The sequence below is a fragment of the Macaca thibetana genome, chromosome 9 (genome assembly GCF_024542745.1).
Source record: "Macaca thibetana thibetana isolate TM-01 chromosome 9, ASM2454274v1, whole genome shotgun sequence".
Taxonomy (NCBI): domain Eukaryota; kingdom Metazoa; phylum Chordata; class Mammalia; order Primates; family Cercopithecidae; genus Macaca; species Macaca thibetana.
In genome coordinates this window covers 88,043,011-88,070,114 of record NC_065586.1, presented here as the reverse complement: position 1 = coordinate 88,070,114, position 27,104 = coordinate 88,043,011, and the positions used below count along the sequence as shown (strand labels likewise).

The window sequence follows — 27,104 nt, the reverse complement described above, 5'->3', positions numbered from 1 at the left end:
ACCATGAACTTGGAGTGAAGTTCTTTGGTACTTATCAGGTTCCCTGTTTTAAAATATACGGACACGTACATTGGTGACCTTTCCAGTGATGGCTAGGGAGTGACAATGAAGAGCTATAGTCTGTAGCTCTTAATCTGTGTGTACACTGGGCAGGGCATCATCTGTTGGTTTCTGAGAGGAGGAGGAGCCCTAGAAAGCTGCTAGCCCAAACTGACACAGCTGTTGTTTTATTGCTTTCATTGCTATAGGATGATTTGCATAAAAGCTGCTGCTTAGTTTCTGAATTCAAGGATCAAGGGGATAACAGGGGGCCACAGCAGAAGCGTTCACGTCGCGGCCCCTGTCAGATTCTGGTGAATCTGCGAATTCTGCTGTATATCTCCTTACCCAGCCACCCAAGTCAAACAGCAATTGAAATGAACAGCAGCAGGGCAGGCTTATAGCTATCTTTTACAGCAGAGTGACGCTTCTAGGGAGATGCTGTTGCATGTCATTCTTAAAATGTGCCCTGGTCATAAATGGGATCAGCTGGGCCTCTGAAGAACACAGTATATCACTGTAAGACAGGAATCCAGGGGATTAAAAAAACAACTCATCAGAAGCAGTGGGAGACAGGAGAAGATGCTGTTTGTGGGCAATATGGTTAATAATTGCTTATAGGTTCCTGAAGAAATATTAAAGACATCTTTTAGAAATGTAAAAGGTGCATGTTGTGATGATAGATGGCATTAGTTATTTGACTGGCAGTAGGGTTACCTTGGGAGTTTTACTACTGTCTGGTTTAGGTTTAATTCCTGGGGTCCTTCACTGGCTCCTGAATGGAGCACCTGAAGTCAAGACTTTGCCTTCCTTGAGCTCAAAAAATTGAGGGCATGGTGGCTCACCTGAATTTGGGTGAATCACCTGAGTTCAGGAGTTCAAGACCAGCCTGGCCAACATGGTGAAACCTTGTGTCTACTAAAAATACAAAAATTAGCCAGGCGTGGTGGCAGGCAGGCTCCTGTAATCCCAGATACACCTCTAAAAATACACACACACACACACACACACACACACACACACACACACACACACACACATATATGGTCTCTTATGTCTTATACCTAAAGTTAGATAATTTACAGGAAGTGCCATAGTTCTGTTAAAGTTTTAGAAATGCCTTTTAAAAATAATAGCTTAAAGGCTGGGCGTGGTGGCTCACACCTGTAATGTCAGCACTATCGGAGGCCAAAGTGGATGGATCATGAGGTCAGGAGATTGAGACCATTCTGGTTAACACGGTGAAACCCCATCTCTACTAAAAATACAAAAAATCAGCTGGACGTTGTGGCACATGCCTGTAATCCCAGATACTGGGGTGGCTGAGGCAGAAGAATTGCTTGAACCCGGGAGGCGGAAGTTGCAGTGAGCCAAGATGGCACCACTGCGCTCCAGTCTGGGCGACAGAACTAGACTCCCATCTCAAAACAAACAAACAAACAAACTTAAAAATAAAAAATTTAAACAAGATAAGAAAAAATAAAAATAATAGGTTTATTGAGATATAATTCACATATCATGAAGTTCACTCTTTTAAAATATACAGTGTAGTGGTTTTTAGTATAATGACAAAATTGTGTGTCAGTCATTACGATCTAATTCTAGAACATTTTTATCACCCCAAAAAGAAAAAAAACCAAACACACTAGTAGTCAATCTGCATTTTGCCCTGATTTCTCCAGCCTTAGGCAATGACCAATCTACTTTCTATTTCTGTAGATAATATGTCTGTTCTGGACATTTCATATAAATGAAATCATATGATATGTTATTTTTTGTGATTGTCTTTCACTTAATGTTTTTAAGGTTCATGTTGTAGCATGTATCAATACTTCATTTATTTTTTAAAATTTTTTATATTTTTAATTTTATAATTTATAATTTTTGTGGTTGCATACTAGGTATCTTTATTTATAGTACTTCATTTATTTTTACTGCTGAATGTTGTTGCATTACATGGATGTGCCAAAATTTGTTTATCCATTTACCAGTTGATAGGCATTTGGGTAGTTTCCAGTTTGGGGAAATTATAAATAACATTGTTTTATAAAGTTGTTATAAACATCAGTGTATATGGACCCACAGGTTTTTGTGTGGACATGTGTTTTTATTTATCTTGGGTAAATACTTGGGAGTGGGACTGCTAGGTTGTGTGCTTAAGTATATGTTTAACTTTATAAGAAACAGCCAAACTGTTTTTCCAAAGTGGCTGTGCCATTTTGCATTCCTACTAGGAATTTATGCGAGTTCTGGTTGTTCTGCATCCTAGTCAGCATCTGGAGTTGTCAGTGTATGTGTTTGTTTGTTTGTTTGTTTGTTCATCCATTCTAGTAAGTGAGTGGTTCTTTCTTAAAGTAAAAATATTGCAAGATAGATTCATCAAAAGAACAATTTAAATGTGAGGTGAGCATTTACTGAATGTCTGTTATATGACAGGCCCTCTGCTAGATAATGGGAATGCAGGGAAATAAGACACATTTCTGCTCCCATGAGACTTACAGTTTATTGAGGGTGACAGGCATGTAAAGAAGTAATTACAATATACTTAATTCTAATTACCTGGAATCAGTCTGGGATGGGGAAGGAGAGTCTATACCTGGAAGTGGTCAGTGTCATAGAAGGATTTTGACATTTATAATCAGTAAAAAGAAAATAATATTAGGAGGTGTATGTACTTTGTTGCATCAAGTTTTAAGATAGGTTTTGATAGCAAAGGTTAAGCTCCCTTTTTATTGTTATACCTAACAAATCAATGCCCAGTAAACTGCTTGAGATAATATTCTGCTGGCTAACAACCCAATGATTTGGGGTGACATCAGCTAATCACTTTCAAAAGTCACATATGCACACTAAGCGGGGAAAGGGGCAACTTTAATTTTTGTAGTTTTTTTTTTTGAGACAGTGTCTTGTTCTGTTGCCCAAGCTGGAGTGCGGTAGCAGCACCTTGACTCACTGCAGCGTCTGCCTCCCGGGTTCCAGTGATTCTCCTGCCTCAGCCTCCCAGGTAGCTGGGATTACAGGGATGTACCACTATGCCTGGCTACTTTTTATATTTTTAGTAGAGACGGGGTTTCACCATGTTGACCAGGCTGTTCTCGAACTGCCGACCTCAGGTGATCCGCCCACCTCGGCCTCCCAAAGTGCTAGGATTACAGGTGTGAGCCACCGCATCTGGCCTAATTTTTGTAGTTTTTTGATGCCTTCTCTTCTGACCATCATAGTCACTGCTTTCCCTTTCTTTTTTTTTTCTTTCTTTCTTTCTTTTTTTTTTTGAGATGGAGTCTCATTCTGTCACCCAGGCTGGAGTGCACTGGCACGATCTCGGCTCGCTGCAAGCTCCGCCTCCTGGGTTCACGCCATTCTCCTGCCTCAGCCTCCCGAGTAGCTGGGACTGCAGGTGTCTACCACAACGCCCGGCTAATTTTTTGTGTTTTTGGTAGAGACGGGGTTTCACCGAGTTAGCCAGGATGGTCTCGACCTCCTGACCTCGTGATCCACCCGCCTCGGGCTTCCAAAGTGCTGGGGTTACAGGGTGAGCCACCGCGCCCGGCCTTGCTTTCCCTTTCTGTATCCTTCCTGGGTCGGCCTCATTTCTGCCTTTTCCCTAGCACATTGCTAAACTGTATAATCACTCCTTTTTATTTTATTTTCGATTTTTTCTTTTAGTCAGACACCATTGACTGGAAAAATCACTCCTTTTTAAATTGCATATGTACTTAACTATGAACTGTTTACCACAGTCAGCAATGGCAGCAGGAGGCATTTGTATTTTTTATACAGTCACCTGCTGTAGCATTTACCCTGCTGAATCCAGCCTCAAAATGTAGGGTCATGTCAGGTAATTCCGGGAGCCGTGTTTCTCGGTGTATGATATACTAAGCCTCTTATCTGACCTGCCTGGCTAAAACCAGAAGAGCTGTGAGGAAACATTAGGAATGGGGAGAACATGAAAAGACTCGGCAAAAATGTGCTTCAAGTTGAGTCATGCTTATCTAATTTTTGAGCATCCTTCAGAGCAGGTGATACTATCTTTGTTTTTTTTTTAACCTCTCCAGAACCTTAGCTTGGTTTCTGGTTAGGCAGCAAGTAAAAACACAATCTGATAAAAAGGTTTAAGTAAGTGGAATTAGTCATCCTCAGGAAGAAAAAGACGGGAAATCTGTAATTTCTCTGTACGCCCTAATCTTTTTTTTTTTTTTTTTGAGACAGAGTTTCTCTCCTGTCGCCCAGGCTGGGGGCGCGATCTTGGCTCACTACAACCTCCGCCTCCTGGGTTCAAGTGATTCTCCTGCCTCAGCCTCCCGAGTAGCTGGGATTACAGGCATGCGCCACCACACCCAGCTAATTTTGTGTTTTTTAGTAGAGACGGGGTTTCTCCATGTTGGTCAGGCTTCCGACCTCAGGTGATCTCGAACTCCCGAGCTCAGGTGATCTGCCCGCCTCGGCCTCCCAAAGTGCTGGGATTACAAGCATGAGCCGCCGCGCCTGGCCTGTATTCCCTAATCTTATACCAGGGTTTTTTGACGGTTCTTGAGAATTTATTGCATGGAAGACTGTTTAACAACAATTTTAAAGAATATTAAAATTCACAGTAGATGCTGATTAATTTTCTTCCCCAAGGACAGAAAAGGGAGAAAAGTTTCAACTTCATAAGGACTTTAGGTTAGATATAAGGAGCATTTGCTTGCCATTGAGGGACTGAAGGAGAATATAGAATTAGGTTTTCCAGAGGGCTACAAATATAATAGTCTTTTTTGGGATGGTTAAAATATACCACTGAATGAAGAGAGTGAGTGGAGGCAGGTTTGGAGATGTTGGCTTTTTAAAAGAATTCTGCGTGTGTGTCTGTGTGTGTGTGTGTGTGTGTGTGTGTGTTTTTGGAGAAAAATAGGCTCGTATATTATGTAATGAATATCCATTTAAAAATAAATAAGGCACTGCCGGGTGTGGTAGCTCACGCCTATAATCCCAGCACTTTGGGAGGCTGAGGCGGGTGGATCACCTGAGGTCGGGAGTTTGAGACCAGCCTGACCAACATGGAGAAACCCCGTCTCTACTAAAAATACAAAATTAGCTGGACGTGGTGGCGCATGGCTGTAATCCCAGCTACTCGGGAGGCTGAGGCAGGAAAATTGTTTGAACCCAGGAGGCGGAGGTTGTGGTGAGCTGAGATCGTGCCATTGCACTCCAACTTGGGCAACAGAGTGAGACTCCAGCTCAAATAAATAAATAAATAAATAAATAAAAATAATAAAAATAGATAAGGCATATTCATTGCTCTTAAACTGTTTATAATGTAGAAGGGACCTGAGATATTTCCCAATAACATATACTGAGTAGAAAATAAGAGCAGTAGGATGGAAATTTAGAAGTAGCTAGTTTAGTGAGTTTGTCCTTCCTTTTTTTTTTCTTTTTTTTTTTTTTTTTTGAGATGGAGTCTCTGTCACCTAGGCTGGAGTATGATGGGGCGATCTCAGTTCACTGCAACCTCTGCCTCCCGGGTTCAAGTGATTCTCCTGCCTCCGCCTCCCGAGTAGTTGGGACTACAGGCGTGTGCCACCACGCCTGGCTAATTTTTTAGTATAGACGGGGTTTCACCATGTTAGCCAGGATGGTCTCTGACTTCTTGATCCACCCGCCTCAGCCTCCCAAAGTGCTGGGATTATAGGTGTGAGCCACCGTGCCCAGCCTTTTTTTTTTTTTTTTTTTTTTTTGAGACGGAGTTTCACTTTTGTTGCCCAGGCTGGAGTACAGTGGCATGATCTTGGCTCACCACAAACTCTGCCTCCTGGGTTCAGGAGGTTCTCCTGCCTCAGCCTCCTGAGTAGCTGGGATTACAGGCATGCACCACCATGCCTGGCTACTTTTGGATTTTTAGTAGAGACAAGGTTTTTCCATGTTGGTCAGGCTGGTCTCGAACTGCCAACCTCAGGTGATCCACCCGCCTCGGCCTCCCAAAGTGCTGGGATTACAGGCGTGAGCCACCGCGCCCTGCCAGTTAGTCCTTTCTTATGCGTTACATGCATTTAACTTTAGAATGTTTTATCCATATATATGTTGCAGTCATGTGATAAATAGAAAACCCTTCTTTAGGAATTCCTCTAAAAAGTTTTTCTGTTTTCTATTACCACATTTATCTTTTCCTAGCTCTTTCAGAAATATACCATCCTTTTGATTTTTGGTCCTGACTATGTCCGTTTCTTCCCAACTAACCATTGTTCACGGGCCACACTGCAGCTAGTTAGTGTAGAAGCATTAGAACATTACTGGTATGGACTTGAGAGTCACAGACCTGGTTTTATGTCCTTATTTCTGATCAGCTCTGTGACTGAGCAATTACATAAACCTTTGTGAGCCTCGGTTGTTTTCCTCAGTGAAATGGAGATAATACCTACCCTGCAGGGTTGTGATGAGGAAGGAGATGGCACTTTAAACCATTTAGTCCAATGCCTAGCACATGGTTAATTTTATCATTTGGTTCCAGAGCTTTTATCCCCAGATGCTGTTGACCTTTGCAGCCTTCCACTTTGTATGTCTAGCGGAGGAAATGTCTGGGTATAAGCTAGAAAGGATAGCAAGGGATTCTGGATTCCTCTTCCAAGAAAAGGGCAGGTGAATGGGATAGGGCTATTAAGAGGCGAACCTGGGATTGCCTAGAGGTAGATCAAACTACTTCTTGAGATTAATTAGTTGTCAGTTGAGCAAAGGTCATTGACCAAGGGCAAGTGAGGGTCAAGTTGCTTGTGTTGCAGAGTGGGGTCAAAGAAACCTGTCTCTGGATTGTGACAGATTAAGTTAAAGGGCGTGTTTGTGAAAAGGATTTAAGGCTAGACGGAATAGGAGGAGGTCAGGGAAGCAGTACAATGAGAATGCTTAAGAGCAGTCTGGATTTGACTGGATTTGAGCCCTGGCTCTGCCACTCACTATCCCTGTAACCTTGAGCCAGGTATTTATTCTCTCCCAGACTTAATTTTTATTTTATTTTATTTGAGATGGAGTCTCACTCTGTTACCCAGGCTGGAGTGCAATGCCGTGGTCTTGGCTCACTGCAGCCTCCGCCTTCTGGGTTCAAGCGATTCTCCTGCCTCAGCCTCCCAAGTAGCTGGGGCTACAGACACATGACACCACACCGGCTAATTTTTGTATTTTTAGTAGAGATGGGGTTTCACTATGTTGGCCAGGCTGGTCTTGAACTCCTGATGTTGCAATCCACCCACCTCAGCCTCCCAAAGTGCTGGGATTACAGGCGTGAGCCACCGCACCCAGCGACTTAAAATTGTTTAATTTATAAAATGGGACAAAAGCTACCTACTTAATAGGGCTGTGAGATAATGCATAAGCATACTTAGAACAGTGACAGGCACATATTAAATGCTTGATAAATTTATTAATATTAAATCCAGCTGAGGGAAGAAAGAGAGGACTAATGCAGTGGAGGTGAGCTGTTTTGTGTACAACTAACTGACAACATCTTCATTGATTATCTGCAAAGAAAGTCAATAATGGGCTGCATTATTTATAGATGTTCTAATACTTCTTGGTGTGTTTGCTTGTTAAAAACAAATAATGATGTTTTCCTGTTTCTCTATATTGGGAAACAAAACTTATGAAAAAAGACCTAACAGGTTAGTTACCACTTGTAACCTTTGTCATTGAATGATAAATTGTGGCTGAGTTTTCTGTATACATAATTTCTGTTGATGAATTCCACTGTAGATTTTTCTGTTTTTTCTATCCTTTTTGTTCTGTTTCTTGCAGACTTCCTGGTTAATCACTTATTTCAGCAACGTTTACTACTTCTAAAACAAAAAGGATGAATGGTATGCGGCAAATATAAGTTGATGAGGCATGGATGGAATTAATTTTAATGAGAACTCTCAGAGGCCTGAAGTTAGTTTAATTAAGCCTGTGTAAATTCTGTCATGCCTTTCACATGTCATATGTTTTCATCTGTTGAGCATTAGTGAACCCTGTTAGGTTAGTATCTGTGAACTGCTAGGTTTAAAAATTCATTTTTCAGTACTCTTGAGATGGCATCACAGAAATCTTTTTGTGCTCTCCCTAATATTATGGTAGCCACCATGGTGCAGATGCCTGTATGTTCTGTTATTTAGTACTGAAGAAACCGTGAAGAGAGAATTATCCCTCCCCCTTTCTTTTTTGAGATGGGGTCTCACTCTGTTGCCCAGGCTGGAGTGCAGTGGCGCTATCTAGGCTCACTGCAACCTCCACCTCCTGGGTTTGAGTAATTCTCCTGCCTCAGCCTCCCGAGTAGCTGGGATTACAGGCACCTGCCACCACACCTGGCTACATTTTTCGTTTTGTTTTGTTTTTTTGAGACAGAGTCTTGCTCTCTTGCCCAGGCTGAGTGCAGTGGCATGAGCTCGGCTCACTGCAACCTCCGCCTCCCCAGTTGAAGCGATTCTTGTGCCTCAGCCTCCCAAGTAGCTGGGACTACAGGCAAATGCCACCATGCCTGGCTGATTTTTTGAATTTTTAGTAGAGACGGGGTTTCATCATGTTAGCCAGGATGGTCTCGATCTCCTGACCTCATGATCCGCCTGCCCTGACCTCCTGAAGTGCTGGGATTACAGGCATGAGCCACCGCACCCGAAAAATTATCCCATTTTATAGATGAAGATAACCAAGGCTTAGAAACATATTCAAAATGACATGCCAGTAAGTGGGAGAGCCAAAATTTGAAAATTGGATTTTGATTTTAAAATTTGTGCTTTTAAAAACTAGGCCACCAAGTGCTTCTCTAATACACAGTAAATCAGAAGACTGCAAAACTGACCCTCTACAAGGTGGCCAGGCTTGTTTATTGCCTGCTGCTCACACTGGTCCCTGCCCTCACTTTACTGTCTAATTTTACTGAACAGAATCATGGGTGTAAAGGCTTAACTTGAAGAATCATCCAGTTTAGTGGCTCTAGCCAGTCATAGAATTTATTTTGTTTTAAATTACGATTAAGTAGGTTTGAGCTGGAGCCCAGGAATCTGTGTTTTAATCGGCTCTACATGTGATTTTTGACAGTCTGACAGGTTTGGGAACCATTTCAGTTTAGTTACATGAATCCCTCCTCCCAAAATCCTCTTTTAATTTTCCTGACAGGTAGTCATCTAATGTCTGATATCCATTTGTGATAGGAACTCACTGTTACATTGGCAGGAATGTGCAGTTAGTTACAGTGCAGTTTTTCTATAGAAGTAACCATGGATTTAATTAATTTCTTTGGCCAGATTTTTATACTCCTTAGGTTTTGGCATTGAGGGCTCTTGTATCTTCTCTGAACCTTGCCTTCTTCATGTGTAAAATGGGTATGTTGTTATCTACCTTGAGGGATTATCAGTAATTAAATGAAAAAATAAACTGTCCTGTCTGGAAAGATTCTTGAATGCCTTCAAATAGCCTTTTCTTATAGTTCCCTTACCATGTCAGTCTATTCGGAAACACTCTCATGTCTTCAGAGTTCTAGTTAGAAGTGTGGATGTGATAGAGGGCTCCTAGATAATTCATTTTGGGATTGTTAGTGCCAGAAATAGGTTATCATTTTGCCTCCTCATCAGTATGCTTCTTTACCTCTGGCTTTTTCTTTGGACAAAGTATATGATAGACACTCTTATGGGTACAGATAAGCCTGCGTTTCTGGAAATTCAGCTTTACTCCTTAGAGTTTCCACTAATAACTTGAACCCGGAGCAAAACAAATGATCTGCAGGAAGACTTTAAATCTAAAAGAAAAGACCTTTTTAGATTGTATAGAGACCAAAGTAGAGAACCAAAGAAAATATTCCTTGTCTCTTTCCTATCCAAGGGGAGAGATAGGTAATGGGTGAGTGTTATCCATAGAAGAGGATAAATGATCAAATGCAAAGCTGGAAAAGACTGTTCAAGACCCTGAAAATAATCTCTCATCACTGTAGGTTGACTTGGTTTGGTTGTTGAGATGTATGCTTGCCTTGCTTTTCTTAACCAAAGCAAACTTGATCTGTTCTTTAGTATTAACTTAGAACATGAGCTATGCTTCCCTTGAGGCTCAGAGTACTAAGAAGAGTTTGTAGGTGATAGTCTCTTGAAGGCGTGAGTGAAATGTGGTGAAATAACACTTTTTTCTTTAGTTTGTGTTAGATTTCTAGTTTCAAAATGTTTTTGAATGTAACATCTTGAAAATACTTCTTTGGGTTAAAGTTTCTTCATGTGAGTGCTTTTCAAAAGATAATTTTAGTACTTTGGACACATTAAAATTTTTTTTTCTTTTTGCCATTATCTTCATGAATACAACTTTAAACACATTTTTATTTTTATTTTTATTTTTTAGTTTTACTTTTTGAGATGGAATCTAGCTATGTCGCCAGGCTGGAGTGCAGTGGCGTGATCTTGGCTCACTGCAACCTCCGCCTCCTGGGTTCAAGCAATTTGCTGCCTCAGCTTCCTGAATAGCTGGGATTATAGGCATGTCCACGTACCACCACGCCTAGCTAATTTTTGTATTTTTAGTAGAGACAGGGTTTCACCATGTTGGCTAGGATGGTCTCAATCTCTTGACCTCGTGATCTGCCTGCCTTGGCCTCCCAAAGTGCTGGGATTACAGGTGTGAGCCACTGCGCCCAGCCACATTTTTATTTTTAAAAAGTGTATCCATATATGTAACTTACTGGTCAGAAATGTTAAAGATATCCAATACATTTTCATTGAAATTATAGTCGCCCTTTAGTTTTTCAGGAAAATGATTCCATCTGAGTTCTTAATTATTGTGGTCTTTATCATTTGCAATCAGGAATTCTAGACCAGCCTGGGCAACATAGTGAAACCCCATCTCTAAAAAAAAAAAAAAAAAATATTAGCTGGGCATGGCGACATGTGTCCTAGCTACTAGGGAGCCTGAGGTGGGAGGATCACTTGAGCTCAGGAGGTCAGGGCTGAAGTGAGCCATGATTGCACCACTGTACTTCAACCTGGGCAACAAAGCAAGACCTTGTCTTAAAAAAAAAAAAAAAAAATTACGGTCTTCCTCTAGGGGGGAAACATCTGTGTTCATTTGACAATGAAGTTATTGGGTGGAGGGTAGAAAGCAAAACCAATTAACTTGGCTCTTCCTTTTAAATTTACTATTTTAGTTCATTTGCAAAAAAGTCACTCTGAACTACATTACGTTATAGAATATTAGGGGAGATGATGCAATTTAATTAGTTATGGAGACTTATATTAAACTTAATGTTGCCAAATCATTATTCCTTTTTTTTTGAGATGGAGTCTTTCTCTGTCATCCAGGCTGAAGTGTAGTGGTATGATCTCGGCTCACTGCAACCTCTGCCTTCCAGGTTCAAGTGATTCTCCTGCCTCAAGCCCCCCAAGTAGCTGGGATTACAGGTGCGCACCACCACACCTGGCTACTTTTTGCATTTTTAGTAGAGGCGAGGTTCCACCCGGTTGGCCAGGCTGGTCTCGAACTCCTGACCTCAAGTGATCTGCCTACCTTGGCCTCCCAAAATGCTGGGGTTACAGGTGTGGCAAGTCATTATTCTTAATGAAGAGAGCAGGATCAGCACAGTAGCTCATGTCTGTAATCCCAGCACTTTGGGAGGCCAAGGCAAGAGGATTGCTTGAGCCTAGACATTCGAGACCAGCCTGGGAAACATAGCAAGACCCCATCTCTACAAAGTAAATAAATAAACAAATAAAAAGAAGGACTGTATGCTATTAGGGCTCTCTGTAACTTTCATTCATGTCATCATTCCACAGCAGGAAGCAAATGATATGGTGTTAATTTTATGAAGTAATTTTATGTATTGTCTTGTTTTTGTTTTTATTTTTAGGACCGGAGTAGGCCCTATGATACTTTTAACTTGCACTCGTTGGAGAACTCCTTAATGGATATGATAAGGACTGATCATGAGCCTCTGAAAGGTAAACACTACCCTCCCAGTGGCCCACCAATGAGTTTCGCTGATATAATGTGGAGGAATCATTTTGCAGGTTAGGAATATTCATATGTCCATTTCTTGCTTGGTGTTTTAAGCAAAAATCAGCTTTTTAATAATTTTGATTTTTCTGGTTTGTTTTGTGTTTGCTTGTTTTTGTTTTGCTTCTGTAAAGCATTGTGGAATGTATTTAAAGTTGATTTCTTTTAAACCTGGGTTCAGCTACCTATAATAATCAAGGTGGATTGTTATTATCAGTCATGTCTGGCAGGAGCATGAATTGGGTAGCTGAGATCAGTCACATTATGAGTTAATAGCATGAGACCAGCAGCCAGGTTTTCTGGGCTTTGTGTATTTGGAATCCTCAGCTGAACTTAGATAATTCATTTAAGTCCATATATATATACTGCAAGGAACTGTGAGAGTTAGTAAGCCAATCTCCAAAGATTGCTTCAGAAAACTGCATATAAAGGACTTCTATTTTATTAAAGCATAATCACCTTCCTGGTATAGGAAGTATCACTACACAGGCTTACGGGCAGCCAGTGACCCTTTGCATTCTCTGAGGCCAAAACACAAGAAAATATCTTAAAGCATATAAATGTTTTGGATTAAATATAAGGCAGAAGGTCTCAAAGTTAGCAGTATTAGGACTTCCTGTTTTTAGAGCCTATGTAAATTCAGGATAGATGTTGGTGTTTAATTCATAATTACAGATAGTTCTTTTTATGGGTTATAGGACTTTTTAGAGACTTTACGATATTTTAAAATACTGTAATTGCTTCTATCAGATCTTTGTAATTTACTGCTAGGCCTTGACTTTAGACTCTTAGGTTGTTTCTAATTTTTCCTCCATTAAAGGTAATGCTGCCATGGATGAGTTCTTGCACATAGCTTTTCCTTAAGGTAAATTCATAGTGAGAGTCTTTGGGTCAAAAGAGATAAACATTTAGGTGGATTGAGCTTTAAGAGAAGGATGGTAGGCTAGAGGACCTACCTTGTGGCTTCTGTATAAGTCTGTTCAGAAGCACTTCCCTCTACACTATCTTGCTTTTCCTCCTCCATTTTTTTTTTTTTTTTTTTTTTTTGAGACAGAGCTTCGCTCTTGTTGCCCAGGCTGGAGTGCAGTGGTGTGCTCTCAGCTCACTGCAACCTCTGCCTCCTGGGTTCAAGAGATTCTCCTGCCTCAGCCTTCTGAGTAGCTGGGATTACAGGCATATGCCAGCATGTCCAGCTAATTTTGTATTTTTAGTAGCGATGGAGTTTCTCCCTGTTGGTCAGGCTGGTCTCAAACTCCTGACCTCAGGTGATCCACCTGCCTCGGCCTCCCAAAGTGCTGAGATTATAGGTGTAAGCCACTGCGCCCAGCCTCCTCCTACTTTTAATATCCTTTACTCCCACTTGAACATGGGGAACACTATTTTGAGGACCTCAAAACTCAAGTACAGAGTAACTGGTCTTTGTTTGTTTTTTTGAGATGAAGTCTTGCTCTTGTTGCCCAGGCTGGAGTGCAATGGCGTGATGTCGGCTCACTGCAACCTCAGCCTCCCAGATTCAAGTGATTCTCCTGCCTCAGTCTCCTGAGCAGCTGGGATTACAGGCACCTGCCACCACTGCCAGCTAATTCTTGCATTTTTAGTAGAGACGGGGTGTTGCCATGTTGGCCAGGCAGGTCTCAAACTTCTGACCTCAGGCGATTGCCCGTCTTGGCCTCCCAAAGTGCTGGGATTACAGGCCTGTGCCACCCCACCTGGCCCCAGAGTAACTGGTTTTTGTATGTTTGTTTGTTTTGATTTTTTTTTTCCTAGAGCTTAATTTCCTTGGTTTTTCAGAAAAAAAAAAAATTTTTTTACTCATTATAAGAAATGCAAATAGTGTGTAAAAGGATGAAAAGGAAAGTAAAAAAGAAAAAAAAATCACTAGAGGCTGGACGTGGTGATTGCTTGAATCAGGGAGTTGGAGGTTGCAGTGACCGAGATTGTGGCACTGTACTGCAGCCTGGCGACAGAGCGAGACTCTGTCTCAAAAAAAAAAAAAAAAATCACTAGAGACTCCACCTAGAAGTAACAAAGGTTATTATTTTTATTAACATCCTTCCAGATATTTTATATTCTCCATATAGGAGATGAAATTACAACTCAGCCTTTCTGACTTTGCAGTCAGTGAAACCTGGGTGTGAATTCTGTCTCTGCCTCTGTCTGCCTATTAATCTGGATAAATTAGCCTCTTTAAAGCCTCAGTGTCCTTATTGTTAAAATAAATTCCCTACTTCATAGAGTGAGTACGAAGATCAAATAAAGTCCCTGGCACTAGAAACTGCTCAAATGTTATCCACAATTTTTTGCTGGAAGTAGTATGGTATACTTGCAATATTGACTTCTTTCCAACTAGACTGCAGCTAAATGTTGAAATTTTTCAGATGCACGTTGTCAAAATTTTATATTTTTCATAAGTAGTGATTATTGAAGGATAAACATCTTATTTTCAAAGCCACTTAGAAAGGAAAATAATTTTTCAATTATTTTGGCTTTCCAAAATTGTATATCTGAATGATGTAAAAAATATAAAATAGGATATCCAGTATTTTAAGATGTACTTGAAGAACATGGTAAAAATATGTTCACAATAATATTTTATCTTAGAAATGTATTCAGTAAGAAATCCCTTTATTCAACTGTCCTGTTGATTCAGGGGAAAAAACTATTAGCGTGGGAGATAACAGAATAGGAAGTTTAGGAGATAATGAGACTTCTGTTTTAGTGAAGTAAATAAACTTTAATAGCTTTTTGGTTATGTATTCGGTTGACCAGCCCTGAAAATATTTGTAGGAAATTTTAAAAGTTTCTCTATCTCATCCCCCATGATAAAAATTATATAGAAGAAAAGCTGAATTGAACTTTCTTCATAGCACACTGAAAAATATCTTCTATAGTATTAATCAGATCACAGAATGCGTATTTAAATAAAAATTGGACTAATTTATTATTTATTTATGTATTTATTTTCTGAGCTGGAGTCTTGCTCTGTCACCCAGGCTGGAGTGCAGTGGCGGGATCTCAGCTCATTGCAACCTCTGCCTCCCTGGTTCAAGCAATTCTAACTCAGCCTCCTGAGTAGCTAGGATTACAGGTGTGTGCCATCACACCCAGCTAATTGTTGTATTTTTTAATAGAGACAGGATTTCACCATGTTGGCCAGTCTGGTCTCAAACTCCTGACCTCATAATCCTCCCTGCTCAGCCTCCCAAAGTGGCTGGGATTATAGGCATGAGCCACTGCGCCCAGCCAGAGTAATTTATTTTTTTATTTTTTTTTTACTTTTTAAAGATCCCAAACTACAGTGCTTGGCTGTAACAGAATAAGGTAATGATCTTCTGGGTTTTGTTTTGTTTTTTGTTTTTTAACTATGTCTTACATATACTTTTTCTTTCGTTAGAGAGAATGCCTCAGAGATGAGAAAGGAGGCTTTTGAAGAGGGTAATGCTCTAATGCAGCTGTTTCTTATTTTATTTATTTATTTTTTTTGAGACAGGTTCTCGCTCTTTCACCCAGGCTGGAGTGCAGTGGCACAATCTTGGCTCACTGCAGCCTTGACCTCCCAGGCTCAAGCAATCTTCCTGCCTCAGCTCCGTAAGTAGCTGATACTAGAGGCAGGGGCACCATGCCTGGCTGATTTTTTCTATTTGCTGTGAAGACAGGGTTTCGCCATGTTGCCCAGCCTAATCTTGAACTCCTGAGCTCAAGCGATCCTCCTACCTCAGCCTCCCAAAGTGCTGAGATTATAGGCATGAGCCACTGGCCCTGACCCTGTTTCTTATTTCTTTTTCTCAGTACAGAAATCCTTGGATTGGCAGATGTAGTAGGAGGGAGCAATTGTTCTCTGTTCTCATTTCTAGTGGATTGAAGGAAAATCCAACTCTCTTCTTAACTATGAAGATTAAGGGGATTAATGGTGTTGAGAGAGGTGGGGTAAGAGATAACGAAAAAGATTCATCCCTATTATCTTCCTCATAGCTGTTCCTTGACTTTCTACCTGTAATGCAGGTTCACTAAGCTCCTATGGAACCACTCTGAAAACTCATGGTCATTAGGTTTAATTAATCATATTCTCCGAACTCTAGAAAGATAATAAGGAAATAGCAACTATAGCACATTGAGCAGAGAAGTAAGATCATATACCCTAACTGGGGAAGCCCAGTATAGCAGGCATCTTGGCAAAAACAGGGAGGAGTTACTTTTTCTTCATCCCATGCAATTTGCCTCTTACAGCAGAAAAAAGGCCTGGCTGACTATTTGGGGTTAGTGCCTGGTAAAACATTTTTATGTATTTGAATTTTCTCTTCCCTCACCATTCATAGAACTGAGATTTGAAAAATGAAAAGATGTCAGTTGAGAAATGATATTGAAAACTTTGCTTTTCAAAGGTATACTGAGAGTGTCTTGGGGGGCAGAGACACTAAGTAGAAATTGAGTGATTTGTATAAGTACCCTCCATTAATTTGTGTAATCATCCTTTAAGCATAGCATTTAAATCACCTGAGTTTTTAGTGGCCAAGCATGGTGGCTCATGCCTATAATTCCAGCACTTTGGGAGGCTGAGGCGGGCAGATCACTTGAGGTCAGGACTTCAAGACCAGCCTATCCTACATGGTGAAACCGTGCCTCTACTAAAAATACAAAAATTAGCCAGGTGTGGTAGTGGGCACCTGTAATCCCAGCTACTCAAGAGGCTGAGGCAGGAGAATCGCTTGAACCGGGGAGGTGGCGCTTGCTTTGAGCCAAGATTGTGCCACTGTACTCCAGCCTGGTGACAGAGCAAGACTCCATCTCAAAAAAAAAGAAAAATCACCTGAGTTTCAAAAGACACAGATGATGGTGATGATGATGATGATGATTTTGAGACAGGGTCTCGCTGTGTAACCCAGACTGGAATGCAGTGGTGCGATCTCAGCTTGCTGCAGTCTTCGCCTCCTGGGCTCAAGCTCTCCTCCCACCTCAGCCTCGTGAGTAGCTGGAACTATAGGTGCATGCCACCACACCCACCTAATTTTTTTTTTTTGGTAGAGATGGGGTTTCGCCATGTTGCCCAGGCTGGTCTCTAACTCCTGAGCTCAAGCGATCTGCCCGCCTCTGCCTCCCAAAGTGCTGGGATTACAGGTGTGAACCAGTGCATGCCAGGCTGGGAATTGTGATTTAATTGTTCTCAAGTACAGCCTTCATTAAATGAGGAAACAGAGGCACAAAATATTTAACAACTTGCCAAAAATTACCCACTACCAATATGTGAATAAACTAGGATTTGACCTCAGGTCTAAGCTGACAGCTTTTGATTATTGGTTATTTGGAACATACTTAGAATATTATAGTACCAAAGTTTTATCATTTCCTTAGAAAAGAGATTAAAAAAAGTTAACTGTATTTTTTCATATCACAGTATTACATTTTCTTAGATAGTTTTCTAAAGGAACATCTCTCTAACTTTATAGAGAAAATTAGTGGGAAATAAAACCCAGTAGAATATGCATTTTACCTGTAAGTCTTTCTGAAACGTGGCACTAACATTCTGTTACATGAAGCTTTCTGAAGTACTTGCCTTTTTAGAGCAAAGGGAGTGATTAGAGGAAGGTACAGCAGTTGTTCCCTATCTCATAACATGTTGTAGAAGTAAAGAGATGACTTTCATAATTAATTATGAGTTAATACAAATTTCAGTTTTTAATTTGGGCTCACAAAAGCATGAGTTTAGTTGGATTCTGAAACTGAATCATGATAGACGTAGGGTTTTTTTTTGTAACTAGTGTTTTAAATATGAATATGAATTGAGCTTCTGAGACTGTGATTTTAACAGAACGAATAACCATATGTAACCCTGTTTTCCAACCTCTGCCTTCATCCCCTCTCACCCCTATTTATCAGATCCTGTGCAGTGGGAAAAGTGGGACACAGTCTCAGATTTCCACAGCATCATTTAACTCAGTAAAACCAAGTATGCCTTCCAGTTTTTGAAACCTTATATTTTACACTATACTTAAAAGATCGCTAGCTGACAAGAACAATTTAAAAATAGCAGACCATGGACAGGTGACAAAATGTCATGCTGGCAGCACTAGACTGCATTATACAAAAATCACCAGATGTCACACACTTGATTCTATTTTCACAGCTGATTAAACAGCAGTATTTGTTGGACAAAAGGAAGAAAAAAGAAATGGCCTTTTCTGAATTTGGAATCAGTTTTTCTTTTGCTGTTATATATTTTATTTTCCTCCAAAATTCCTTAATAACTGTAAAACTTAAGATATACAATATATTAAGTTAAAAATTATGAAATAATTTCAATTTTAGAAAAGAAACCTTTACACATATACACTCCCTAACCTGGAAGACTGTAAATCAAGATGTTAACAGTGCTTATCTTTGGTGAGCTTGCTTTCTCCATTTTTCTGCATTATGTGATTTTTCTCCAATGAAAATGCATTGCATTTTATAATCTAAAAATTACTTTTGGAAGAGGTTAAGAAACTAGCTTAAAGATGCTGTGAGTGATTTTACTTTAAAAAATTACATTATTAGTTGGAAAAATTAGATTATATTTAGATAATTGATTCTGATGGATATGGCTTTCTTGACCCAGAGTTTCTTGTCTTGTCTTTTCTTTTTTTTTCTTTTTTGAGACGGAGTCTTGCTCTGTCACCAGGCTGGGGTGCCGTGACACGATCTCGGCTCACTGCAACCTCCACCTCCCAGGTTCAAGTGATTCTCCTACCTCAGCCTGCTGAGTAGCTGGGACTACAGGCGCATGCCACCACACCCAGCTAATTTTTTTGTATTTTTAGTAGAGATGGGATTTCACCATGTTGGCCAGGATGGTGTCCATCTCTTGATCTCGTGATCTGACCGCCTCAGCCTCCCAAAGTGTTGGGATTACAGGCGTGAGCCACGGTGCCCAGCCTGGAGTTTCTTATAAAATCTTTTGTTGCTAGCTTTCATCCAGAGACCTGTTGAAGTCAAAGAGGTCAAAGAATTAGAGAGAATACCAGGAAAGGTAAAAAGTGTTCTGCTTTTCATCAATTAGTGATACCTTCAATCTGTAAAACACTGCCTAAGCCTCTCGTTTTAATGCATCATAAGAAAGTTTAGGTTGGAAGTAATCAATGTAAGATAGAGAATGATAATTTGAAAACTACCAAGCTTCCTTTCAATTTCATCTTTCTAAGCTGAAAAGTTCTAGGAGCTCATGGAAAGGGTCAAAAAGGATCCATGCAGGTATGTTTAACTTCTGGAGGACAAAAAGGGTACCCCTTTATGTTTGGGAAACTAGGTAGTTATAGGAACATGTAAAAACTTTATTTGATATAGTGGTTGTAAACTACATAATTCTTTACTATACATGGTTGTAGACACAGGAAAGAAAAGAAGTCAAATAAAGATCAGTTAAATTCAGGCTTGCATGATTTCCTTGATAACCTTTATTATTATTCTAGGAATATTTAGGGAATATTGCTAACTTTTTAGACAGCACACCCTCCTCTAAATATTCCTTGGTTGGAGTTTGAAAAGATCCTCCATATATACGGTTTCCTTAAGTTCTGATGGGCAGTGATTTTGAAGTCTTGATGGGCTTTTAGGTAGACTTTCCAGTAACTGGCTAATTACTGTTATATTTGAATACCCCAGAAAAGGATGAACGCTGGTTTAGAGTAAATCATATCTAGTTTTCATGGATATTGGTATTTCATGATAATGAATCCAAATAAGGTCTTGATTATCCAGAAATGATGGCAAGGACATTGAGATAGCTAACTGAAATGAGAATATGCTTTCTCCCTACTGAGTCAAAGCCTTGTTCTGGTGACAGTTTTTCCTATTATATGTTCTGATAAAGGTAGTGGTAGGAGATAACACTCGTTGCTGACTATAATTTTCAGGGACTCTAAAATGACTTAGGAACTGAAAAAACGTCAGGCACATTGAACAATTACATATAGATACAGTACATGTATCTTTTAACAATGGGGTAGTTTTTGAAATTCCTAATAGTTAGCTTCTAGTAAATATGAAAAGGTTTATGAAATCTATAAAAATAAAATAGATGATTCTCTTAGATGATTCTTTACTCATATGGCTTTTTAATAGAAAACATGATCTAATCTAAGAAAATAATTTTACTATATTACAAATGCTAGCAAAATTGTCTCTGCAAAACCAGAGAGAGATGAAACATTTTTCTCCTAATAAGGTTTGAAATAATAAAAACTAAATTTTTTCATTGAAAGCTCTATAATGCTTCATGATAAAGTTAGAACAGTTTCATCAGAATCCATCAAATTCTGGTGGATTTTCTTATTTATGGATGTATTTAAGATTTTCTCATTCTTCAGTACATACATACACACCAATACATGTGACGCTTCGCTTGCGAGGATTTTGTTTTTCCCTGCCACTTTTTTTTTTTTTTTTTTTTTTTTTTTTTTTTTTTTTTTGAGATGGAGTCTTGCTCTGACTCCCTGGCTGGAGTACAGTGGCACAATCTTGGCTCACTGCAACCTCTGCATTCTGAGTTCAAGTGATTCTCTTGCCTCAGCCTCCTGAGTAGCTGGGATTACAGGCACCCACCACCACACCCAGCTAATTTTTGTATTTTTAGTAGAGACAGGGTTTCACCATGTCGGCCAGGCCGGTCTCAAACTCCTGACCTCAGATGATTCGACCTCCCAAAGTGCTGGGATTACAGGCGTGAACCACTGCGCCTGGCCTTCCCTACCTGTTAATATGAAATGACCTTTTACAAATTATCGTAGCCTGGGGAGACATAAGAAATCAGGATGGTCCTGTCTAGGCAAAAACTTCATTTGTTTAGGATTTGTTCATGATTCTCCCTTTTTATTTAAGGCAGATGCTCTGTTTTGTCTACTATGATGCTTTCCTTTTGGGCAAAAAGAACTTAATTATGCTATTTGCCTCCAGTCCCCCATAACAGAGTTTACTATCAAATGATGACTGACTCTTTTGCAATTATGTAATATAAAAGTATATATGTTGTAAAAATCAATCATTTTAACCTTATCTCCAGCTTTTTCTGTACTACTTTCTCCCCAAGATACTGTTGACATTTATTTAAACAATGGTAGTGAAATAAGATTAACATTTTTTGAGAATTTCATGATAACCCTTGACATAATTGAACATTAAAACCTTGCAGAGCCAAGTTTATAGATACTAGCTTTAAACAAAAGCATTGTTTCAATAACTATTTTGTTGAAGGAATTTGGTCAAGAAAGGTTTCTAAGTACTTTTTTTTTCATATAAGACTCTCTCTAATTTTTCTTTTGATACATCTACCTCCTTGTCCCAAATAATTAATGAAAAAAACATAACAAAAATGTCTGCATCTTCCATTCTTGCCCCTAGGGGCCATTAGTTGAAGCATCTGATTCTGACTTAACATCTTACAGACCAGGGGTTGACAAAAGTTGTGAAGTGCTAAAGAGTAAAGATTTTAGGCTTTACGGGCCACATGGTCTCTGTCATATATTGTTCTTTGTTTTAATTTTGGTTTGGTTGTGTTTACAAGCCTTTCTAAATGTAAATATGATGCTTAACTCAGAGGCATACAAAAACAGGAAGCCAGCCATGTCAGCAGAAGTTTGCAACTCCTGTTATAAACTTAAGGATGAACATATGGAAATTAGCATTATATTCAAGGTCATATAACTAGTTAGTGGTGAGGAGAGCCACCAGAACCCTAGATTTTTAGGCCAATCATTTTCCCCCCTTCTATCTCTTATATAAATTTTACCATCTTCCTTCTGGTTGCCATTCTGATTATTATGTTGCATTTTTAAGCCACTATGAAACCTGTCTTTTTGTTCTCTCTAAGCTTCAAATTTATATACTTGTTTGAATCTTTTTTTTTTTTTTTTTTTTTTTTTTTTTGCTGCTTGAATGGAAGAACAGTATAAATGGTTGTTTAAATAAAATGCTTAATCCAAAGAGTTGGCATGTTTAAATTGGAATGCAGGAGGTGTGTTAAATTTTAGACTATTATAACAGAAGCTTCTTTTTTGTTTTGTTTTATTTGTTGTTGAAACTTTGGCTTTAAGACTTTTCATGTGTATGTTTTATGCCTTAATTTTTAAAGCTGTTGTAACTGCATTGGCCTTTGATAGCACTGTTATAGATTAATCCGTTTTAGATTTTTGTAATGTTTATATTTTAAGGTGTATTTGAAATGATTACATTAAGCATTCTTTGTGCTTAAAATTATTTTATTTTTTAGGACGCATGGGGATAAATTTCCATCATCCAGGAACAGATAATATTATGGCACTTAACAGTAAGTCTTCATATGAAATATTCTATGAAATTAGCAGTCAAGTTTGCAGCATGTCATTTCTACATTCTTGATTGTTGGTTACATTTTAACCTTCCACTGAATGTAGTATAGACCATTGTTTTGTACTAGTGGTTCTCAAAGTGTGGTCCCTGGACCAGCAGCATCAGCATTGCTTGGGAGCTTATTAAAATCTCAGGTCCCGTGACAGGGCTATTGAATCAGAAACTTAAGGATGAGGCCCAGAGGTCTGTATTTTAACAAGCCTGTGTGATTGTGATTCAGGCTAAAGTTTGAAAATTGCTTCTTCAAACCAGGGTTGGCAAACTATAGCTCTGCAAGCTGAATCTGTTTTTGTAAATGAAGTTTTTTTGGAATATAGCCACACTCATTCATTTATGGATTGTCTGTGGCTACTTTTGTGCTACGAAGGCAGAGCCCACAAAGGCCAAACTATTTACCATCTGACCCTTTACAGAAAATGTTTGCCAACTCCTGCTCCATACCATTGGGTTGGAGGAATGAAGAGGTAGGTGAAGGGAGAGAGGAAGTGGGGTAGAGAATGTAATGTGAATGAATAAATCAACTTATTTATACATAACTCAGAATTTTTTCATTGTGGTAGATAGCCAGGTATTTCAAGCTGGACATCCAGGCGTCTCCCATTAATGGAATTTGCATGGTATATGTGTCAGCAGCTTTACAGGTTTGAAACAGTTTTGTCAGTTTAATTGTTGGATCAAGTTCTAAAGCAGCAAAAACTTACTAACCAGGAAGTCATATTAATTAACACCAGAAGAAATATCTGGGTGGCATCAGCTCTCCTTCCTAGTGTCAATGGATCAGATAGCTTTGCAGAAGAACAGTCTCTAAATGGAAATTTTTCATTTTCAGAAGGACCTGTATAAGCCATTGAATCTTTTAGAATTTAAGTTTTCTCCTCTAGTAAATGAGTGATACCAGATTGTCCCCTCTCATCTTCCCAGATATACAAGCTGACTGTCAATACACATGGGAGACATACTGAATGAATCTAGGGTTGTGTACAATATTATTTATTTCCCTCTTGCTTGAAGTAGGTATGGTTGACTGTTGTTGGAGTTCTTTAGAACAGGTTTTAGGTTATCTCTAAAACATATATTTTACATCTCCTTGGTTCTGACATGCAACCAGTGAGTACTGCTGAGAACCACTGACAGTGCTTGATGATGCAGGTCCTAAGCCTCTCCATGCATATTTTTTTCTAGATTGCTAGTATCCCTTCCTTTTGGCGGGGTTGAAGGGGAGGTGGTCTTAGAGACAATAAAAATTCCAAGGTATCTACCTCTAATTTTCTAACTTCTAAATGAAAGGTCACTTTAAATTTAGATTATGCTGCCTCTAACTTTTTTTCTAGTGTGATGGGAATTAATAAACATGCTTAACTTGCTGAACTTGTGCAATAATTAATTGTGAAAAGACTTCAGTTAGATTATGGGATTTAAAGTTGAATGTAGAAGAAAAGAACAGTATGGTAGTGTGTCTGCCTGAAGGAATGAGTGTGTATCTCAAAAATACCTAATTGACATGATGTGAATCCTCTTCTGCAAGAGGGAGAGGATATAGTTTGTGATTTTCTGTGGGAAAAAAATGGAGCTAAAATACATTTTTCTTTTTAAAAGCCTTTTATTTTCTTTGGTTTGATTTTCTTTACTTCTCTGCTTTGAAATCCAAGATTTCATTTATGCTCTTTCCGTTTTGTTCATGTTGTGCAAATTCCCCTTTTAGCTTCAATTTCTCCAATCCTTGCGAAAAGGGGGCTGATTAGGTAATCTTAATGACCGTTTTCAGCATGAAGATACTGTTACTCTGTAATTTTTTTTTAAGTACTGAAAGGGCCATTTTGCTGATATCTGTAACAAATATTGATGAGTTACACATACTTGCAACAGATATCAGAGTGCATCAATCTTTGAATGTCTCTGTGGTTGCTGCCCAAGGTCGAAGAACCTTGTTGTCTTCTTAAAATAAACCATACAAACAACCAGAGTTTGATGTTTACGTTACAAAGTTGACTCCAGCTTGAGATGATCGGAACAAAAATATCCTCCATAGTAGGTTCTTGTGGGACCTGCAGGCTTTGACAAATTTGCTGGGATAAACCTTGTTTTCCCTTTCATACAGTTGATCCCAGCCCATCTGGTGACTTACATATGTAGCATATGCACAAACATAAACACACTTATCTATTATTTTTGTCTTCTTTTTAAAAATATGTATTTATTTTTATATTTTGTAGAGAGAAAGTGTTGCTATGTTGCCCAGCCTAGTCTTGAACTCCTTGCCTCAAGCTATCCTCCCACCTCAGCTTCCCAAAGTGCTGGGGTTGGAGGTGTGAACCATCACACCCAGTCTTTCTTTTTATGCCTACTGTTTGTTGCCCTAACACTTTTTGTCCTGTAACTGGTCTATCCTTCTTCCTTTCTCTCAACCATCATGTAGGAATAATTGAGATGGCTGGGCACAGTGCCTCACACCTGTAATCTCAGGACTTTCGGAGGCCGAGGTGGGCAGATCACTTGAGGTCAGGAGTTCGAGACCAGCCTGACCAACATGGAGAAACCCTGTCTCTACTAAAAATGCAAAAATTAGCTGGGTGTAGTGGCACATGCCTGTGATCCCAGCTGCTCAGGAGGCTGAGGCAGGAGAATCACTTGAACCCAGGAGGCAGAGGTTGCAGTGAGCCGAGATCATGCCACTGCACTCCAGCCTGGGTGACAGAGTGAGACTCCATCTGAAAAAAAAAAAAAAAAAAAAGGAATAATTGAGAAGAAGTAACAAATCCTGAAATCCTGAAACACTGTTAACTCAGAATTTGTGATTATCGGAAGGGACTAGGTTGAAGTTAAGCTGTATTTTCAGAAAAGAAGGGATTGGCTAAGAAAATTATAGCAAATTGAGGCAGTTTAAATTTTTTTAAAAAAGAAAATGTGAGTCAGCTGTAGTTCTTTCTTACCCTTTTTTGCTATGTGAAATTTGTGCTTCCTAGGTCTCTATGGAAAGCTGCCATTCATTATGTTTTCCAAAAGATCTTCCATCCTTTTTTTACTTTCTTGACCTCACCAAAACCTGTCTCCTAAAGATATGGTCTCAGTTCTCCTGTCTTTATGGGAAAGATAGATGTCATTATATACATTCTTCTCAGTACTACTTTCCAGCTTTGAATTGGCCAAGTTCCCATTTTTTGGTGTTCCTAGTGCATGCCCTCCAGTTATACCTTCCTCCGAGAATCACCACTGCTGACGTCATCTAGAAGACAGAAAATGAAACTTGGAAGAGAAAGATAGGATACCACTATGGAAGACAAATAGGAGTTACCAGTAAACCTTCAGACATTTAGGGTGTGGAAATATTGGCAAGGTTTGTGTAAACCAAAGAGTCTACTGATTTTTCCTGTTCAAGACCGTGAATCTATTAATAATAAGAATTGGCAGGCCAGCCTTTATGGAGGAACCCAAGAGGCACATTCCAAATTTTGGCCTTTCTCAAAATATTAAGTCTTCAAGTATTACAGAATATAGAAGGCGAGGTAGGGGGAAGAAACTCTAATCCATCAGTAAGACCTGCCACTTGTCCAGTATTTCCAAAATAAAGTTAGTTCTGAAGCAATATACCCCTTCCACTTAATCAGGTAATATAATTTTTTCTTAACTGTTTAATAATTCTGCCCATTATATTTTAATCTTCCTTTTAAATGAAAACACTTGACATTTGCATAATATATTTTAATTTTTCCCACTGGAGAAAGAAGGCTGCTAAGAGTTCTTCTAGCTACGTATGTAGTAGTAGTGCTACCATCCATATTTTTCTAATACTAATAGTAGCTTGTGTTTCCTTTTTCTTTTTCTTTTTTACATTCTAGGTCAGGGATTTCCAACCTTATGACTTCCCTGGGCCACCTTGGAAGAATAATTGTCTTGGGCCACAAATAAAATACACTAACACTAATGATAGCTGGTGAGCTTAAAAAAAAAAATCACACACACAAAAAAATCTCATAGTGTTTTAAGAAAGTTGACGAGTTTGTGTTGGGCCGCATTCAAAGCCATCCTGGGCCACATGTGGCTTGCGGGACAGAGATTCGACAAGTTTATTCTAGGTGTAGAGTTGGTTTAGCATTCGTGGTCTTGTGTAGGATTGATGCCTGACTTGGTGACTTTTCCTCTATTATGTTGATCCTTAGAAAAGGATACTGGTGCCTCCATGGTTCATCACATGAACCAAATTTATGTTCAAAATCAGCATGCCTAGTCTTTACTCCATTTAACTGGTCAGTTCCTCTTTTTCCAAGTAGAAAATGGGCTTGGGAAAACAGAATATCAGAATATGGGAAAACAAAATATCGGGAAGTTGCTTGATAGGTACAAAAGTAGAAACTGGGAGTAGTGTTTCTTAAGGAATAGTATCATTCAGTTCTAGGAAGATGTCTTTGAAGCAGGCTGGAAAGCATGTGAAACCTGAAGATGCAGCAGTGAATTAGCGAAGCCAAAAGCGTCTTCTGGAGTTGGGTAGATCCCATTCCCCCTTTACAAGCTATATGGCCTTGAGGCCACATTCTTAACTCCTCTTTGCCTCTGATTTTTTCACCTGTAAAATGGAGAGAGAAATCAGTAAAGTGGTTATATATATATTTTATAAAACTTAGTATAGTGCCTGATTTGTAGATAATGCTCATATGAGCTGCTATTGTGAATGCTTGCAACAGCCTTATTATTACCTTTAAAGATCTTTCTTTCTTTACATATTAGTTTCCAAAATATAAGTTTATCTC

General features: G+C 39.3%; 1 protein-coding gene across 7 annotated transcripts in view; it reads left to right on the top strand.

The window, feature by feature from the left end:
* The window catches only part of CPEB3 (cytoplasmic polyadenylation element binding protein 3), a 242,406-nt gene that overhangs the window by 79,967 nt on the left and 135,335 nt on the right, over positions 1-27,104 (top strand). For 5 of the 7 annotated variants that reach the window (XM_050804448.1, XM_050804444.1, XM_050804445.1 and 2 more), the window contains exons 3-4: positions 11,858-12,017; positions 22,241-22,297. In XM_050804448.1, coding sequence (XP_050660405.1) covers positions 11,858-12,017; positions 22,241-22,297 — 217 coding nt within the window. The remainder of the gene's footprint in view (positions 1-11,857; positions 12,018-22,240; positions 22,298-27,104) is intronic. The other 2 variants (XM_050804449.1, XM_050804450.1) reach the window with 1 other exon arrangement.